The 17818-nt window shown below is 30.6% G+C and overlaps 3 protein-coding genes across 3 annotated transcripts; all 3 read right to left on the minus strand.

The window, feature by feature from the left end:
* Window positions 1-3432: 3432 nt before the first annotated feature.
* On the minus strand, window positions 3433-4389 carry LOC123884746. Its single transcript, XM_045933931.1, has one exon. It carries the CDS (start codon window positions 4193-4195, stop codon window positions 3626-3628), a length of 570 nt encoding a protein of 189 aa, XP_045789887.1. The 5' UTR covers window positions 4196-4389; the 3' UTR covers window positions 3433-3625.
* A 3531-nt stretch (window positions 4390-7920) lies between these two features.
* LOC123885092 lies at window positions 7921-8796 on the minus strand. Its single transcript, XM_045934321.1, has one exon. It carries the CDS (start codon window positions 8659-8661, stop codon window positions 8116-8118), a length of 546 nt encoding a protein of 181 aa, XP_045790277.1. The 5' UTR covers window positions 8662-8796; the 3' UTR covers window positions 7921-8115.
* Window positions 8797-9778: 982 nt separating this feature from the next.
* On the minus strand, window positions 9779-10779 carry LOC123884719. The gene has a single exon (XM_045933882.1). It carries the CDS (start codon window positions 10674-10676, stop codon window positions 10116-10118), a length of 561 nt encoding a protein of 186 aa, XP_045789838.1. The 5' UTR covers window positions 10677-10779; the 3' UTR covers window positions 9779-10115.
* Between the last annotated feature and the right edge of the window lie 7039 nt (window positions 10780-17818).

The following is a 17818-nucleotide window of genomic DNA, read 5'->3' on the forward strand; positions in this document are numbered from 1 at the left end:
AAGTTGAAAGTTTGAAGGGATTAGGAGATTATAATTTTAAGTTCTTCCACTAATTAAATAACAATATAACACATAATATTTACATTTTAAGTGTATGTATGCATTGATTTTTTAATTTTTTTTTTAATTCTAGGAGTAAAGACTTAATTAATTTTAACATTTTAGCATGTTTGAATATTATTTTCGATTAATTTAGAAAAATAATAATAATTTAGTAAGTTGGTTGTATCTTAATTATATGCTAAGAATTAGTTTTAATGATAATTAAGTAGAGGGTTGGATGAGGCATGTAATGTATCTGTACAAATAATGTCCTTAGTGGAAAACCCACAAGTACAGAATCTACGGCCAAGAAGGAGTTGAGACATGACATCACTTTAGCTTTATTTTGTGTCTTGCCTTTTGTAATAAAATGGAAAGTTTGATTGTAATTTTAATTAGTTTCTAATCCTTAATATTAAAAAAAGATTGCTGTTTAGGTTTATTAACTGAACCTAGAAAACAATTTTTTAGGACTAGGAGTATTTATTTATTTATTTATTTATTTTTTGATATTTCTAGATTGTTATCTTCATATGTTTAAATATGTAAATTTGGCCATTTATTTTCTCAATTTATGAAATTGGACCCAACACTTCATTTTTTATGAGGTAGCAAATAAAAATTGTTGATGTGGGGATCAAGTCCATATATTTATAGTCTACCATTATTTTACAATTTCTTAAAAAATTAAACACTTATTAATTAATTCAATTACTGTCAAAAAATTAATTAACTCAAGTGAGAATCCAAAAATCCCAATTCACATTGTGATGATGAACATCAATATCCAAGATGCCGCTTATGAAACAAACGCCGATGGTGAGCTTCCCTCGTTGGTTTTCGGAAGAGGCAGATTTGGCGAAAAAAAAAGTTGATGGCGACAATGGTCACTACATATGATAGGAAATATAAGGTTTGTGTTTTGTCGTGTTTCTTCTTCGATTTGATGTTACACATAATATCTTTTAGAACAAGCTGGTTTACATAAATTTCTAGTTTAATTTTATACACGTTAATATAAGTATAAATAACGGTTATTAATATTTAAATAATAGTTATTTCAGTATATTATTTATATATTTAATTTCAATGTGACATGTAATGCATCTATGTACGAACTAAGTTAGATGTCATGTCATAACATTTGTCGTATCAGCTTCATTTGAAATGGTCCTTTAATAATTTGGTATTGAGTTCGATTCCCGACAAGTATGTATAAAAGATACTTTGATTTTTTATTCAAAAAGCGAGAATCAGATTTAAATCTATTTCTCAATTTATTTTAACAAATTAAATGTGTGAATTTCAATGGAAAGTAGTACTATAGGAAAGAATGCTAAAGAAGTAAGAAATGTAATAGGTAATTTAATGATGAAGGAAAAAGATACATAGAAATAGAAAAAGTAAAACATAAAGAGGAGTAATTAAGGAGAGAAAATATGAAATATTAATAATTTAATAAAATAATTATGCGTGTTAGGGTAACTATGCCAATTTTGTTACTTGCCCATTAATTTGTTTTTTCCCTTGCAGGCTTGGAAACTTTCTTTCTCGGCAACCAACTTAATATATAGGAGAAAAAGTGATATCTTTATAAAACTTACAAAAGTCATTGAATGGCAAAAACAAAAGCAAAAGTAAAAGAAGCAATATTTTTTGGAGAGGGGCCAGCTATTGTTTCACTTTGATAAGTTAGTGGAATTGTATGAAGACAATGTAGTGGGCTCTTGCCTTAAAGCATATTTAACTTTAAACTAAATCGGGGTCACCAATCATACACAAGTAATCACATTAGGTTTAATTATGTATGTACTTTGGCACAAATACATGCATACTAGTACAATAATTTGTCACCAATTTTGGTCATTATTACATTTGGAGAGCGTCATTAACTTATACGGCAAGCAAATAATTTTTTTAGGGTTTCATTCTTCTTAAAAATTTAAATCATCTGTGTGTTGGTCCTCCTCGGTTGTTGATTATTATCTCACTCTCTGAATTGTTTTGACCAATATTTGAAGTATAACATGTGTTTTATATTTTTATTTAGATACTACTTTATCTAAGGTTATCTTAAATAATAAATATTATGATATTTGCGTCAAAATAATATTGCAATATATTTTTCAACCATTAAAATTATTGCCATCCCCTTTCGGCCTTCTATTAAAATCTTTGTCACATGTCCTCATGATATTAGTTTAGTTGGTAAGGGACATTACCAACTAAATGTGGAATTTCTAGTCGTTAGACGTACTACCCAATAACAACAACAAAAATTCTGCCATCGCAAGCATAAGAGAAAGCTAAAGAAAAGTTCCCGACAAAAAAAAAAACACTAAAGAAAATACATAAATAATTATATTATTAATTCATTTTTTGTACAAATGATATATAGTATATTATGTGTAAGGAAAAAAAAAAGAAAGAAAGCTTTATTATGAACAAATATCTGCAATGTATGGAATATACTATTAATCCCAAATTAGAAGATTCAATCTTCTTTTGAATATACTTAATATTTGTCAAAATACAAAAATTCCTTTTAGTACCAAGAGGGTACTTTGGGAAGATTCGATCGATCGTACGTACATGCACTAATTAAGTACTTAATTTTTATAATCTCACCACATTAATCAATAATGAAAAGATATAGACACAACCCATCTTTTTCATTTTCATTTTTTCACGATTTCTAGACACAACCCCGTAATTTCAAACCACAAATGGCTTCTTGAAAATCAGTTATAGGAGGATATGCTTAACTTTGTAGTATTATTAATATCTTGTAAAATTCATCTGAGCTCAATTGACAAAGGTTGACATTTGTACACGGGTTTGACCTCAAAATTTTGCAGTTATATATGTGAGTTTATAGTGATGGTTGCCACTTGCTATGAAAAAAATTCCATAAAATTCGTTGAAGAAAAATATTCTGTAAAATTACTAGGATGCCAAGTACTTGTTGATCAGATTATTTTTATTTCTTGGGTTTGGTTTGTAGGTCGAATAGAACTTAATCCTTCATTTGTATTCTCAGACTGGTGTAACGATCCATTAGCTTGCATTCTTAGTATCTAATGGTTTTCGTAATTTTTGTAAGGGTTGAGTGCCCCTTGCACTCTTTTTAATTCAATCCTTTTGCTTATCAAAAAAAAAAAAAAACTAGGATGCCAAGTACTAAATACGGTCATTTATAAAATAAAAAAAAAAGAAGACTATATATGAAAATGTATATTAGCTGCTTTAATACTACTATATAATTTTGTCACAAAATACAAAATGGAAATTAAGTGATAAGTATGATAGAAATCAATTGAAGATCACAGACAGGGTTCAAAAATTATAATTACACATGTATACCATTTTATTTTTATTTTTTCATATTAATATAAGCAATACAAGCCAACATACAAAATTAAGTCCTCAACATAAATTCATAATAATATGCATCCTCTCCTAAGCTTACACAAAGACATAAATTCTCAAGATTATCCAAAACTGCTAGTAGCTAGCTTTACGATCATAAGAATAATTATTAACATTAATTAAATGTTAAAGAAAGAAAATTATGAAACAAGACTCAATCTTGCTTCATCAACTGAGTGTAGAACCTCTTTATGAAAGCATCGGCAGCCTTGTCCACCTCGGCATCCGTGTCGGTGTCATTCAATGGAAAGGGCGAGTCAGTAACCCTCAATTGCCTCACCTTAGGCGTACGTCCGAACCCGGGAAGCGCTGGGGAAGCCTCCACCATCACCTCATTATTATTTATCATATTCTCCAACACAGCCTTAACCGCATTAACAGTTACAATGTCTTCGTCTTGTGTGAGAGGAGCGTGAGCACACGTAAAAAAGTTGTTGTTGCGGTGACGCTTGTTGTTAAGGGCAAACTTGTAATTTGGTGTGTTACTGCAGCTAAACTCATACTCCCTTGTGCTAGAGAGGCGTGAGTCTACGTGGGAACGGTGGCTTCCGTGGTGGAACATAAGGTTAGTGATGGCTTTTCCGGCAAGCTTGCCGCGGCGTTTGACCATCATGTTGAGATCCATCATCAATTTTCCCTTTGTTATGCCTTTTCTTAACATGAACAAGGCCACACGTATCATGCTCCATACTCTCTTAGTTATTATTGGTACATTGTTTTCCATTTTTTTTCTAGTGGTTTTAATTTGGTTTGTAAAAGCAAAATTGGTTTGAATTTTAATAAAAGAAAAGAAAGAGCTAGCTAGAGAGATTTTTTTGGAGAGATAGAGAGATAAAGATTGAGACACAAAGGGATGAATTGAAGAGGAAGGGTAATGGGTGTATATATATGTGAATGTAATGAGAAAGGAGGGAGAAAGAAAAACGTGTTTTTTTTTTTTTTGTTTGAATCAACCTACCCTAGAACTTTAATAACCCGTGGGTACATAGATAATTATTTTCTAGTGCTACTTTAGTGTTAGCTTTTTATTTTTTTTATTTATTTTATTGAACCGAGTATATGATTGGTGGAGGGTGTTGCCTTAAGAGTTAAGAGGTAAGACTTTGAAGGTTGAAATATCACGTGAGGTTTTGTAGTCTAAATGGAACTCTCACGTGACTTTGAAAAATCTTGGACATAAATGTAATGGACTCCTTGTTAAATAATTTCATAGCCCTCTAACAATAAGTAATTAGAAACATGAGCTGCCAATGCCAAGTTATGTTGGATGGGCTGCATATGATGCATATGATCAGTGGAATGAATAGATTGCAGTTCATAATTTGTGATGATGGTCATTTGTAGGAAAAACCTCGTATAGAATGGTTAAAATGTAATGTAGATGTATTGTGTTTTGTCGACTCAGGAATGACAGCAATGGGTATCTGTTTCCGTAAGAGGGTGAAACATGGACATTATTGCAAGCGATGAATGAAGCTAAGCGTAGATGTTTTAAGCGAGTCCAATTCGAAAGTGATTCTCAAGTATTAGTTGAAGCAATTCGTACAAAGCGACGTGGTAATTCAGAGTTTCTTTCAATCATTAATAATATCATTCTTGTTAAGTTATCCGGTGTAAACTTTGAAGTTAAGTTTGTTATGAGACAATAAATTTTGTTGCTCATATGTTAGCTAGGCCGCCCAATTCTTGGACTAGTTTCCATAAATTTGAAAGTATTTTTTTCATATATTGAACTTTTGGTGATTAATGAAATGCATTAAGTTTGTTTGGTTAAAAATAAAAAGAAACACGGTACTTGAATTTTTGTAAAAATACATGAATTGAAAGTGAAAATAGAAAATTTATAAGAACTAAAGCTCTAAAGAAATTTATAGAGTGACTAAAAATAAAAGTTCATATATTTATAGAGGACTAAAAATATATCTTAACTGTATCGTACTCTAAATTTTAAAAATTTCACGTGCATTTGTATTTGTATAGTACCATCACTAAGGGTGATAAAACAGGTCAGACTCTTTGGTCCGACGCATTTAATCTGTTATTTTTGGCAAGTCGTGTTGAGGTTTTCGGCTCGATACCTTAAGTTGGTCTGCTTGCGTTACTAGCTTAAAAATGTGGCTCGGGGACGGGGGAGGCCGGTTTTCGCAAGTATTTTAAAATTTCTTTTTTTATTTTTGGTTTTGAGATTGAAATTAAAGAAAATTGTTAAACTTAATGGTGAGTCCAATCAAACTTTTTTTTTTAAACCCAAATAAATTAACAGTTGAACTAAATTTCACCTATGTTGCCTTGTCTCCATTTTCAACTCATTTTATTTTAAGATTTATTTGGTTCGTGAATTTATGTTGAGACTTGTTTAATATTGTTGATTATTTTTTTTTTATTGGTTTTTGTTTTGTTTTATTTTGAGATTCATTTATGTTGAAGAATGACCTTGAGATTGTTACAAAATCTGGGGAATTGAAACAAAATTAACTAGTAATAGTTTACATTAAGCAATTTGGTTTCATATATGTTGACTTATCAATCATTATTATTTAATACATGGTTTGAGTTTGTTGGTCTTTTGAGTTACTTTTTTATAAGGAGAATGTTAACTTGTGCCCTTAAGGCACATGTTAAGGAAGCAAAAATAGAAATTATTAAATGCTAATTTGTGCATTTTGACTTTTGAAGCATTAAATTTCTTGTATCATTAAATGTTGAATTTCTATTTTGGTATATCTTAACATGTGCCCTAAGGGCACATGTTAACAAGACCCTTTTTATAATACGTTGTTGAAAAACATTTCTCGTATAAAAACATTGGTAAAACATATCTCTATTAGTAAAAAATAAAAACAATATAAATAATAATTGTTTGGAAGACTGGCCTGCCAACTCATCGGTAAACAAACAACTTGTTTTTGAGTTAAGATTCTTAAGTTGTCTGCCCTCATCTCACTTTTGGATCTGCTTAAACATAGTGAAAAACGGGGTGGGCCTTCCGGTTTTCCCCACTACTACAAAAAATGAGTTTTAATAGCGTCCTTTTAATAGCGTTTATTTAAAAAAAACGCTATTAAAACACAAACCGTTAGCATTTATAATAGCAATTTTAGGAAACACGCTAGTAAAGCCTTCTGCCAACGAACACTATAATAGCGCTTTGTAAAAATACCGCTATAATTTGTCAAAAAATACTGCTATTAAAGCTCAAAACGCACAACATTATAATAGCGCTTTTAAAAAAACGGTATCAAAACTTATACCGCGCGCTGGAAATTAATAAAAAAAAAGTGGTGGAAACTTGAATGTAATTTTGTGGTGTTAAATAAATAATATTGGTCAAACGTATTTGTTAAAGCTTGTTAAGTAGTGTTACAACATAGTGAGGTTGCTCAAAATTGCAAAGTTTGGCGCTATTATTCAAAATTGCAAAGCTACTTTTTCGTTTTTCTATATAAATTTTAGTGTTGAGTTTGTAAGGAGACAAGTAAATGAGGTTGCTCACGCCCTTGTTACGGCGGTCCCATTTTTAGCTAGTGTCCAAATTATGGATGATATTTCCGATTATATTGAAAAAAAAAAGTAGTGTTACAGCATGTCAAATAGTCATTGGTCTATATCTTCTATTGTACCGGTACATGTCAATCCTTTAATTAATTGTACCATAGATGCCCCGTGATATACACTTGTTCTTGTGTAGTGGCTTTTGGGTGGCTTAATCTACATTCTTTGAGAATTAATCACTTACTTCATCTAGAGTTCACTCTTCCATAGTTTGACTCAAACTTTTTGCTTAGCTTGCTTCAAAAATGTCATCTACTCAAGTTATAATAATTCAAAATGGCAAGGTTTGTTTAATTGAAAAAACTTTAGTTTATTTGATCTTAGTACACAACTTAATTGGTTTATTTGACTTATGCATGTCACCAGAAGCATTTTAGTTCAACGTTGACTTATCAATCATTATTATATTTTAGGGTTTAGTGTTTTTGAATTATTTTCTGTTATACATTATTGAAAAACATTTTCTTGTTTTAAAAAAAATTGTAAATCATAATGAATCTATTAGTAGAAAATAAAAAATAAAAGAAGTCCGCCAACACGTAAGTAAACGGGACAAACTTGTTTTTTAGCTTAGATTTTTAAGTTGGACCGTCCCGTCTCACTTTTAGACGGATTTAAACGAAGCAGAACTAAACCTGGTAGGCCGTCCACTTTGCCGCCCCTAATCAGCACTGTATTATTTATCTTGGCTTTATAATTTATTTTATTTTTTTATGATAGAAATCAACTTAAGATTCTAGTGAGCATAAATCGATTAATAGAGATATTATGTAATATTTAGAGATCGAAGTTAAAATCTTGATATACATTTACTTATTCATCACCCTAAAAAATGACACTCTAGCCACTAAACTATTGAAAGGGAAAAAGAATTTCAACAGAAGAGAAAGACGGAGATCAAGTTAATTATGACATCATATTCTTACTTTTTCATGTGTATAATAAATATAAGCAATATTACAAGATTAAGTCCTCAACAAAATTACCGTGCACCCTCTCCTATAAGCTTAGCTTCTACAAAGACATAAAGTCAAAATATCCAAAACTGTTTACAAGCTTTACGTTCATAGTTAACAATTATGAAAACAAGACTCAATTCTGCTTCCCCAATTGCAAGTAGAACCTCTTTATGAACGCTTCGGCTGCCTCGTCCACCTCGACATCAGTGTCAATATCCTTAGGAGTCTCTCCATACCCCACGAGCACCGGGGAAGCATCCACCATCACCTCATTATTATTTACAATATTTTCCAACACAGCCTTAACCGCATTAACGGTCACAATCTCTTCGTCTTGTGTGAGAGGAGCGTGAGCACACGCAAATAAATGGTTGTTGCGGTGACGCTTATTGTTAAGAGTAAATTTGTAATTTGGTGTGTTGCTGCAGGTGAATTCATACTCCCTTGTGGTAGAGATGCGTTTCTCGTTGTGGGGCCGGCTTCTTGAGGTGAAGCCGCCATGGTGGTGTGGGAACATGAGGTTGGCGATGGCTTTACCGGCAAGCTTACTGCGACGTTTGACCGTCATGTTGAGATCCATCATTAATTTTCCCTTTAATATGCCTTTTCTTAACATGAACAAGGCCACACGTATCATGCTCCATACTCTCTTAGTTATAATTGATACGTTGTTTTCCATTTTTTTTCTAGTGGTTTTGATTTATTTTGATTGGAATTTTATTAGGAGAGAAAGAGCTAGCTAGAGAGATTTTTGGGAGAGATATAGAGATGAAGATTGAGACACAAAGGCATGAATTGAAGGAGAAGGGTAATGGGTGTATATATATATATGTGAATGTAATGTGGAAAGAGGGGAGAAAGAAAAACGTGATGATTTCATTTGTGCTTCTTTTTAATTAGCTTTTTTGTGTTTGAATAAACCTACCCCTAGAACTTGAATAACTCATGCGTATATAGATATTTATTTATTTATTTATTATATATAGTGCTATTTTTATTTAATTTATTTAGTGCTACTTTTTTTTTGCAACATATTTAGTGCTACTTTAGTTTTAGCTTTTTATTTATTTTATAAACCGAGTATGATTTGTGGGGAGGTGTTGGCTTAAGAGTTAAGAGGTAAGACTTTGTAGTTGAATATGTCACGTGAGATTGTGTAGTCTAAAAGAAACTGTCACGTGACTTTGAAAAATCGTGAACGTAAATTTGTAATAATGGACAATACTTATATTTTCAAGACTTGTGTTTTACCTCTAAATAAGACCAATGACTCCTCCTTTTTTTTTTTTTTTTATATTTCTTCAACTTTACCACTTTAGACGAAAAAATTGTTAGTAAATAAAGAGTTGAAGAAGAAAAATAAGCACAATTACAATATAAAAGTAGAATGTAAAAACTCTAAAAAAGTAGAATGTGAAAACTTTAAAATCGGAGAATAATTACGATCGTTGTCTAAATTGGCAATTAAAAAATTATTACTATGTAAAAAAAATTTACAACACAAAGAAAGTTAATAATCTTAGTTTATTACTATCTCAACTCAAGCTTTTCTTAAATGGTCAATTAATCTCTTGTAGAGAAAGTGATCCTTTACCAGTGAGGCCAGATGCTTTGAATATAAAACTTTATCTATTTATCGAGAAAAAATATATATAAATATATATATATAGCTATTATTTGTCTAAAGAAAAATAATTTTTGACGGGTAATGGTCCTCTTTAATCCATGAATTCACACCCTCTTATTAAGCGGTAATATTGAATATTTATAAAAAATAAAAATGCTAAATATCATAATCCACACCAGTTTAATTTTATTTTATTCCATAACGTAGATCTACATCACATTTCATAGAGTTATAAAAGTAAAACTACAGACCAAAAAACAAAGCAACCTTGAGAAGTGAAAGGGTTAATAATATATACCCTAAAAAAACCTCAAGGCAACTATAGTTTGTAACAAGGCCTATGGAAAAAAAAAAAAAAAAAACTAGCTTTGTAGTAACATTATAATTAACTAGTAAAGATCTCTTGCTCTTACATGGGATTTGGATGATGGGGGTGAGTGTTGGGGGAGGGGGGGTGCAAGTAAAGTTTTAATTTGGAGAAGACTTTTCTTAAAATAGAGATAATTTTAATTTGCTATTTTGATATTGTTGATCTCTCTTGTAAGTGCTGGAATACAACTTGAACTACGAGCTAGCCCTCCTCCTCCTCTCTTGTCCCTTGGACTAATTGACTTAGCCCTATCTAAGTTACTCTTTTTTAGCATCTCTTTCATAGCTTGAGCTTGAAACAAAACAGGAAAAGCCCTACCATATTTGTTAAACCTAGCACAAGCATTCATATGTGTACTTAAAGCTTCATCCAATTTTTCCCCACCATTTTTAACCAACTCTTCCTTCACCGCCTCAGAACACAATCCGCACACAAACTTCCCTTCGAATTTGTTGCGAATTCGTTCTATGTACTCGGGTGTACACTCCTCGGACATACCACAACACTCACACTTTGCATCTTCAACTTCGGATATCGATGGTAGGTTTAAATTATCAATTTCTTTTGTCAATTCGAAGGAAATGTCCGAAATCGTTCTTTGAAGGTGGTCGGAATTTGAGAGCTTTGTTGATTTGTTGTTGCTCCTTGAGATTAATGAAGTTGATAGCAAAGATTCTCCATGAGGTGCCATAATCATAAATATGAAGGGATGTTGATCTTGATTGTAACAAAATGAGGGTTTATGAGAAAGTATATATTATTAGGTTGAAAATTATCTCATTGTATGGTTAAGAAGTAAATGATAACCCTATTTATAATGCATTGGCATATAACATTGGAAGAAAGTGTATGGATCTTAGAAACTCAAATGTCATCTTCCAAATCGTGAACTAACTAGATTTATCAAGAAATATTTAATGAGAAAACAATGACTAGAGAAGCTTTTTTAACCTAAAAGATTGGGTTCATGTTTTTCTTTTTTATGTTACATTAATTGTTTTACTTAATGTGAACTTCCATGGTTGGTATTGTTGTATCTCGAAGAAAAAAGTGAAAAGCACGTGCAACCTTGGTTCCTCTACGTGCATGGTTTCTTTCCATGGCTGATAATGGTGTAACTATAATAACGATGTGCTTTTCTTTTTCATCCATAAATATATTTTCTTTGTATTTTTTTATATATAGAAAATAAATCCCCTTGTTCTAGTAGATTCAGGATAATGTACATGAGATAAAAAAACAAACAAACATGCATATAGTAGTAATTAACTCTAAAATATGTAGAACTAAAATCAACACTATCAATGGTATGTTGCATAAAATGTAATTCTAGATAGGTCAAGGTGAATTATAGGCTTAAATATACTTTTCGTCATTTATCTCATAGGAACTATTCGTTATGCTCCTTTATTTATTTTAAATGTTGAATGTTAGCTATTTCTTATGTGATCGTATAACCAAAGTTTTTATATCATCATGTATCTTCATTGGGAAACTTTGCACATGATATCATCTGTCCACAAGACCACTACAAACCATCTCTTCAAATAACTTTCCCTCTTGTTAACTCACTTGGGTTGGTGCATTGATATTGGCTTTGGACCTGGAAATGTGTTCCTCTTGAGGTCTGAGGTTCGATTCTCTCTGACGCCAATTTGCGTAGGCTAATTTAGCTTCTTAAAAAAAAACTTTCACTCTTGTTTTGTCACACTATTATTTTTATGTTCCTACCCAAATGAACAGCATAAGTCATTATTGAATATTTAAAAGTATATTTAAGTCTAACTTATAATAGTTGAGTCTGGTTCGCTGAGTAATGTAAGACACATAGTAACTTTGTAAACAAAAAAAAAATGCTCGTAGAAAATATATGAGTTTCTAGATATTAAATAAAAAATTTGATGGCTTTTGAGAATAATGCAAATTTTGTATGCTATATATTAGTTAGACAATATAATTTTTCGGAAGGGTTAATATGTCAATATCAACCATCAAACATGAGAGTTAGAAAAAAAAGGATCGAATTATAAAGAAAATAGAATTGACTTTCATGGTTAAGATGTTACAATTGTGAAAAATTAGGAGAATATCAATGAAGTGGGTGGGCCGAAAAATAGTCCATCTATTTTTAAATTGAATTTTTTGGTGACTCTATTTTCATGTGTTACAATTTTGGTACTAACAATTTATATTTTTAGTCTAAAAATTGTGATTTTTTTTCTCATAAAGATAATTTATTGTCTCCAACATTAAATCTAAAGATGAAATATCAAATTTGAGACTAAAATTCATATTTTTTTTTGCTAGTTCGATTGTTAATTTTAGTTAATACTATAAATTCAATTAATTATGACCTAATATTTACACTAATACTTGAACTAATATGTGTACCGAATTACTTATGATCATCAATGATAAACTCTAAATTAATATTTGCATTAATATTTGTACAAATATGCATACCAAGTGACTTTTTTTTTTTGAACCATGCATACTAAGTGAATTAAAATCATTAATAATACATTTAAATTAATACTCTACCTATAAAAAAAATGAGATGGGAGTGGGCCGTGTCCCACCTCAGCCCACCCTAGGTCCGCTTCTGAATTTAACTTAACGTATTTTTCATTACATATGAATGCTATAGAAAATAATACAATTATTATGAGAAACCAGGCCCGGTTTTGGGCCCAGGCAACCAGGCCTCCAGCCTAGGGCCCCAAACTTTTAAGGGCCTCTTTTTTTTTTAAGGCCCAACATTAAAGATATTGATAATATATTATTTAGGAGACAAATAAACACAATAGATTCATTTGTTTGGTGGCGCGCGCTCTAGTCCAAAAACTATAGTGTCTTGTGTTGTGAGTTCGATTCCTCCCTAGGAAAGTTTTATTTTGTTTTCTTTTATTTAAGACTTTTATAATGAATTTACACAATTATTGTTTATATTCTATAAATTAAATACTCTTTGCATAAAAGAAATAAAAAAACTTTATAACCGTCACAAAAAAAATAAAAATTAAAACTTATAAATAACTCGACTACTTTATTTTATTTTTTTTAAGAAAAATGTATTTTATTGTTTCTTTGAAAATAAATAATTAATTTCTACTCTATAAAAAAAAAAATTCTAAACAGATTATGTTCTTTTTTTGAAAAAAATAAAAAAATGTATTTTTATCAAGTATCTATTTTTATTATTTGTCCCGGACCTCCAAAATCTCGGCTCCGCCCTGTGAGAAACTCCCCTTTTGTTAGAATCATGATGAGCATTGAGCACTCATTACCTCATATTAATTGTCCATGATACAAGTTACTTTTTTTTGGAAGAGTACAAGTTACTTTTTCCACTACTAAAAAAGCTTTTTGCTAAAAAAAAAAAGCTTTTTTTTGTACCCAAAAAACGGCTCCTTTAAAATTTAGCCATAAATAACTAGATGTGGTCCAAAACCAAGTGACCACAACTTATAGGTATACTAACATTCTAGCTAACGTGGTGAAATGTATATACTTTCCTTTCTTCTTTTGTGGTGAAGAATGAAAAAGAAGGAGATGGACTTTGCTACGTATAGGAGCTTTCATCCACCAACGTGAATTTTCAGCTCACGGGAAGCTTAATGAATCATGAAAAGATGGAAGAAAAGTCTTTGTATTGTTCGTTGCATGTAAAATTAGATAAAGTTGAAGTGTCTTTGGTGTGGCTCACTTGCAAAAAAGATAAAATTGACGTAAGCACCTGAAATTAATAGAGTATAGAAATTGCATATGGTCATGGAAGATAGGTCCGTGAAGGTGAGGACCTCATACTCAATGGATTTTCCCTAAAATTTTAGGGGACCGACATGTCAATTAGACTAAAAAAATACAGACTTAATTGCAGTTGTGGTCCCCTATTTTCATCATTTTGCAAAATTGATCTCCCTATTTTAAAAGTCGACAGTTTTGGTCTCCTTATCATAATTTTTAACTATAAATTGATGATGTGATATGTTTTGAATGCTATGACATATAATCTGATGATGAGAAAATAAAAACATTGATGAAATCGTAAGAAAAATCTTTCATAAAGTTAATTAAAACACATTGTATCACCAGATTTTAGACAAAATATGTGATAAGAGGACCAAAACTGTCGAATTTTAAAATAGAAGGATCAATTATGCAAAATGATAAAAATAAGGGGACTAAAACTGCAATTAAACCAAAAATATAAAACAACGCGATAAAATTTATATTTGTTCAAAAGAAAGTGTTTTTAACACTCTTCATCATTTAATAACATATTAACATACCATCTTTAATATTTAATCATTTTAAAATGAACTTAAAATTTGAATGTATCTAACGAAACTTTAGGTACAAAACAAAAAATTATTTGTGGGTTGCCACTGCATCTCTCGGCTCTAAGAAAGATTTGTCCTTGCTCATTGTTGTTCGATAATATGTAAGTATTTCTATAAGTATTTTCCTTGAGCTTAATGAGCTCCAAAAATTTGTTTAAACTCTTTCATTTTTTTATTGAAAAGCACTTAAATTCTCATTATATAAAAAATCACATAGACTAACGGGAGTTTGATCATAGTGAAATAGGCTAGTTTTCCACAACATAGTACGCCCCGCCAAAACAAACGGCTCCGAAACAAACTAAAAGGTGCATGCCGCACTCATGAAAATGAACTAAGGATTGAATATTAACCGGATGAGCTTCATGCGCATATTTAGCGTCTAACTATGTCTAAAATATGATTACATGAAAGAAACTTATACGAAGAAAACATATTTCATATTCATCTAGCAATGCTATTTAAGAAATGAAATGAACGAATATGTGAACAATATTAAGCATGTATCCAAAAGCACATCTGAGGCAGACAATCATCCACCCACAAGCACATTATATAAGCTAAACAATTTATTGATAATGTGCTTTAGTCACGAGTTGTCCTAAATTTTAGAAGGAAACAATACTCCCATAGTCATCAACAAGCCAAGGACATGTTCCCACATCATCATAAAATTTGAATTATTTGAGCCTAACCAAATTTCAAAAATTTACTCGTTAGGTGAGCACTTATTACAACCCCATTATTTATATATTTCTATTATATCACTATCCAATATTGATTCTTACAATCATCACAATAGAGCAGGCAGACAAAACGAGCAACTTATAGTTACATGGGATTTGGCAGATAGTTACTTATTTAAAATCCTTTGCAGGATATACGTCAATTTTAAAGAACCAGTGTTCACATAAGGTGCATTGTTTAATAAAAATGAAACCTTAACATACCCTAACATTTTTTCTTTCATAAAACCCTTTTCATAATCCAAATCAAACTTAACGGTTATCAATAAAATAAAACCAAGAGTCCATTTTTATAAACTAAATCAAACTTAACTGTAAATAAAAATTAAATCTAAGGAAACCTTTTTCGTAAAATCCTTTTCATAAGTCAAATCAAATTAACGGTCATTACAATGAAACCTAAGAAATGACTCTTTTCATAAATCTGGACACACTTTTCATAAACCAAATAGAACTACTTTATAAAACTAAATAATTGCTAACAGACAATAAAACAAAATATAAAGGAGGAAACAAAATCTCTAAGAGAGATACTCAGTAACAATGCTCCCTCTATTGAAAGATCAAGGTCCCCTGTCGTCGTTTTAGTGACTCATAAGGCTTCCCTCAACTCAGTTATTGAGAATCGTCGCCACGTCTCCCAGGATCAGAATGATTATCCCCTGTCGTCGAGTATTGTTAACTTCCTCACCATTCTTGTAACCATCACCTATAATTCCGGTAGGTGTGTCTGCACCCCCTGAATGGACGAGAAAGAAATGATTTTTCGGAGACTTCGTTCCAGACAAAGGAGTCAACTTTCCCGTATGAGCATTCAGTACATGTATCAGTCATTGGAAGAGTAAAAGGGTCACCACTATAGAGGATCTCCCCCATAATCATTTAATAATTTGAAAAATTAAATGTTATTTAATTATTTTTTTAGGGTCTTGCTAACTAGTGCCCCCGGGGCACTAGTTAAGGAGCTAAAAGAAGAAATAAAGGAAAAGTTATGTATTGAAACAATCAAAATTTAGACTTTTCATGTGTTGACTACACAATACTCAAGAAAAACCTTCTAAATTTAAATTCTTAACCAATGCCCCTGGGGCACTATTTAGCATTTGCCATTTTTTTAATACTTATTTTAATTTTTGTGAGTTTGACCAAATCCAATTATTTGGTCACATGACCATTTAAGAATATCTTATGAATTAAAACAAAAATTTCAAGTAGAAAGTATTATATTTTAAAATTTCAGTGCATTAAATGCACGCATTAAATGCACTACTTTCAAAATTATATTACCTTTTTTGTTCTCTTAACCATTTTCTTGGGACACTATTTAATATTTCTCTAAAATTTATATTGAAAAAGTATATTTTATATTTTAAAAAAATTTACTATACAATTTCAAGAAAATTTAACTATTATTTTTTTTTGTTTTCTAACTAGTGCCCCGGGGCACCAATTAGCATAGTACTTTATTACTATAGGGCAACATTTAGGTACCAAATCGAAACGGAAATATTTAAAGGACTAAATTGTGTGTTTTTTGTAATTTGAGAAACCAAAATAAAACAAATAAAAATTTAAAAGACTAAATTGAAACCTAAAATTAATTTAAATTACAAAAAATGTAATTTAGCCGAAATTTTATAAAGGATATTATATTAAGGAGGAAAAGTGAAGTAGAATTTTACAAATAGTAACGAAGGGAGAGTACATAAAAAAGTAATATGAGTAGAATTTACGATGATAATCAAGAAAATTCAGTTGTGCATGAATTTTAATATTCAAATTTCAATTTTGCAATTTAAACTTCATAATGTATATGCTGGTTTTATGCATGTAGTTAGTTGGTTGGTTGTAATTTTTGTGATTGATATGTATGTCTTTGAGAGTCATGTTTTATTTTTATTTTTTTTATATTAAATATTAAGAGTCATATTTAACATATGAGAATCAGAGACACAAATTGTATATAGTTTATCCAATATTCAATTATTTTTTAAAATTTAAACGTCAAGTTATACTATTTGTTTTTCATAATTTCCTAAAAGATTAAATTTGACTTTAGTCCCTATAAATATGACTAGTTCTGATTTTGATCCCCGTAAAACAAATTAATTTATACCCCTACAAAATCTCAAATTTCTAACAATCCCTAAGCTGGATTTTAAGATGATTTGGCAAATTTATATTATAAAATTTAATTTTTTTTAATGGTCCACTCATTTTTTTTCTTGTTTTTGCAAAGGACCCTAAGGGTTAGGCAATCCAAGCAAGCAAATATTTTAAGCCTAAAAAAACTTATTAAAGAAAAAATTCTCTCAAGTTATAAACTCATTAATCCGCAATAAGAAAAAGCCCCAAGAGAAAAACATAAAGGTTTTTGCGAAGAAAAATATAAAAATGAAACATAAGGGTATAGGTCAATTTTAAAGAACCAGTGTTCACAGTAAGATGCAGTTAGATTGCCACATATAAAACACTCTTCAACACTCTAACACTCACTTTCTAATGGGTTGAAACGCATGTAAATCTTACTAATAAAGTGAGTCATTGATTTCAACTAATAAAGTGTTAGAGTGAGTATTAAAGAGAGTATTGTTAGCACTAATATCTATATCTATAACAATAAAAAGAATGCTGAGATTTCTATCTAAACTTACATTTTGGCCAGGTGCTGCTTAGATCATCAATGTTGAGAGTCTAACCTCTTCCACTAAACCCAACCTCAAACTCATGCCACAGGTGGTAAACGAGTT

The sequence above is a fragment of the Trifolium pratense genome, linkage group LG5 (genome assembly GCF_020283565.1).
Source record: "Trifolium pratense cultivar HEN17-A07 linkage group LG5, ARS_RC_1.1, whole genome shotgun sequence".
NCBI classification, from domain to species: domain Eukaryota; kingdom Viridiplantae; phylum Streptophyta; class Magnoliopsida; order Fabales; family Fabaceae; genus Trifolium; species Trifolium pratense.

What these genes read in the sequence shown, in the direction of transcription:
- LOC123884746 (XM_045933931.1), bottom strand. Translation starts at nt 4,195, where the DNA reads ATGGAAAACAATGTACCAATAATAACTAAGAGAGTATGGAGCATGATA.
- LOC123885092 (XM_045934321.1), bottom strand. Translation starts at nt 8,661, where the DNA reads ATGGAAAACAACGTATCAATTATAACTAAGAGAGTATGGAGCATGATA.
- LOC123884719 (XM_045933882.1), bottom strand. Translation starts at nt 10,676, where the DNA reads ATGATTATGGCACCTCATGGAGAATCTTTGCTATCAACTTCATTAATC.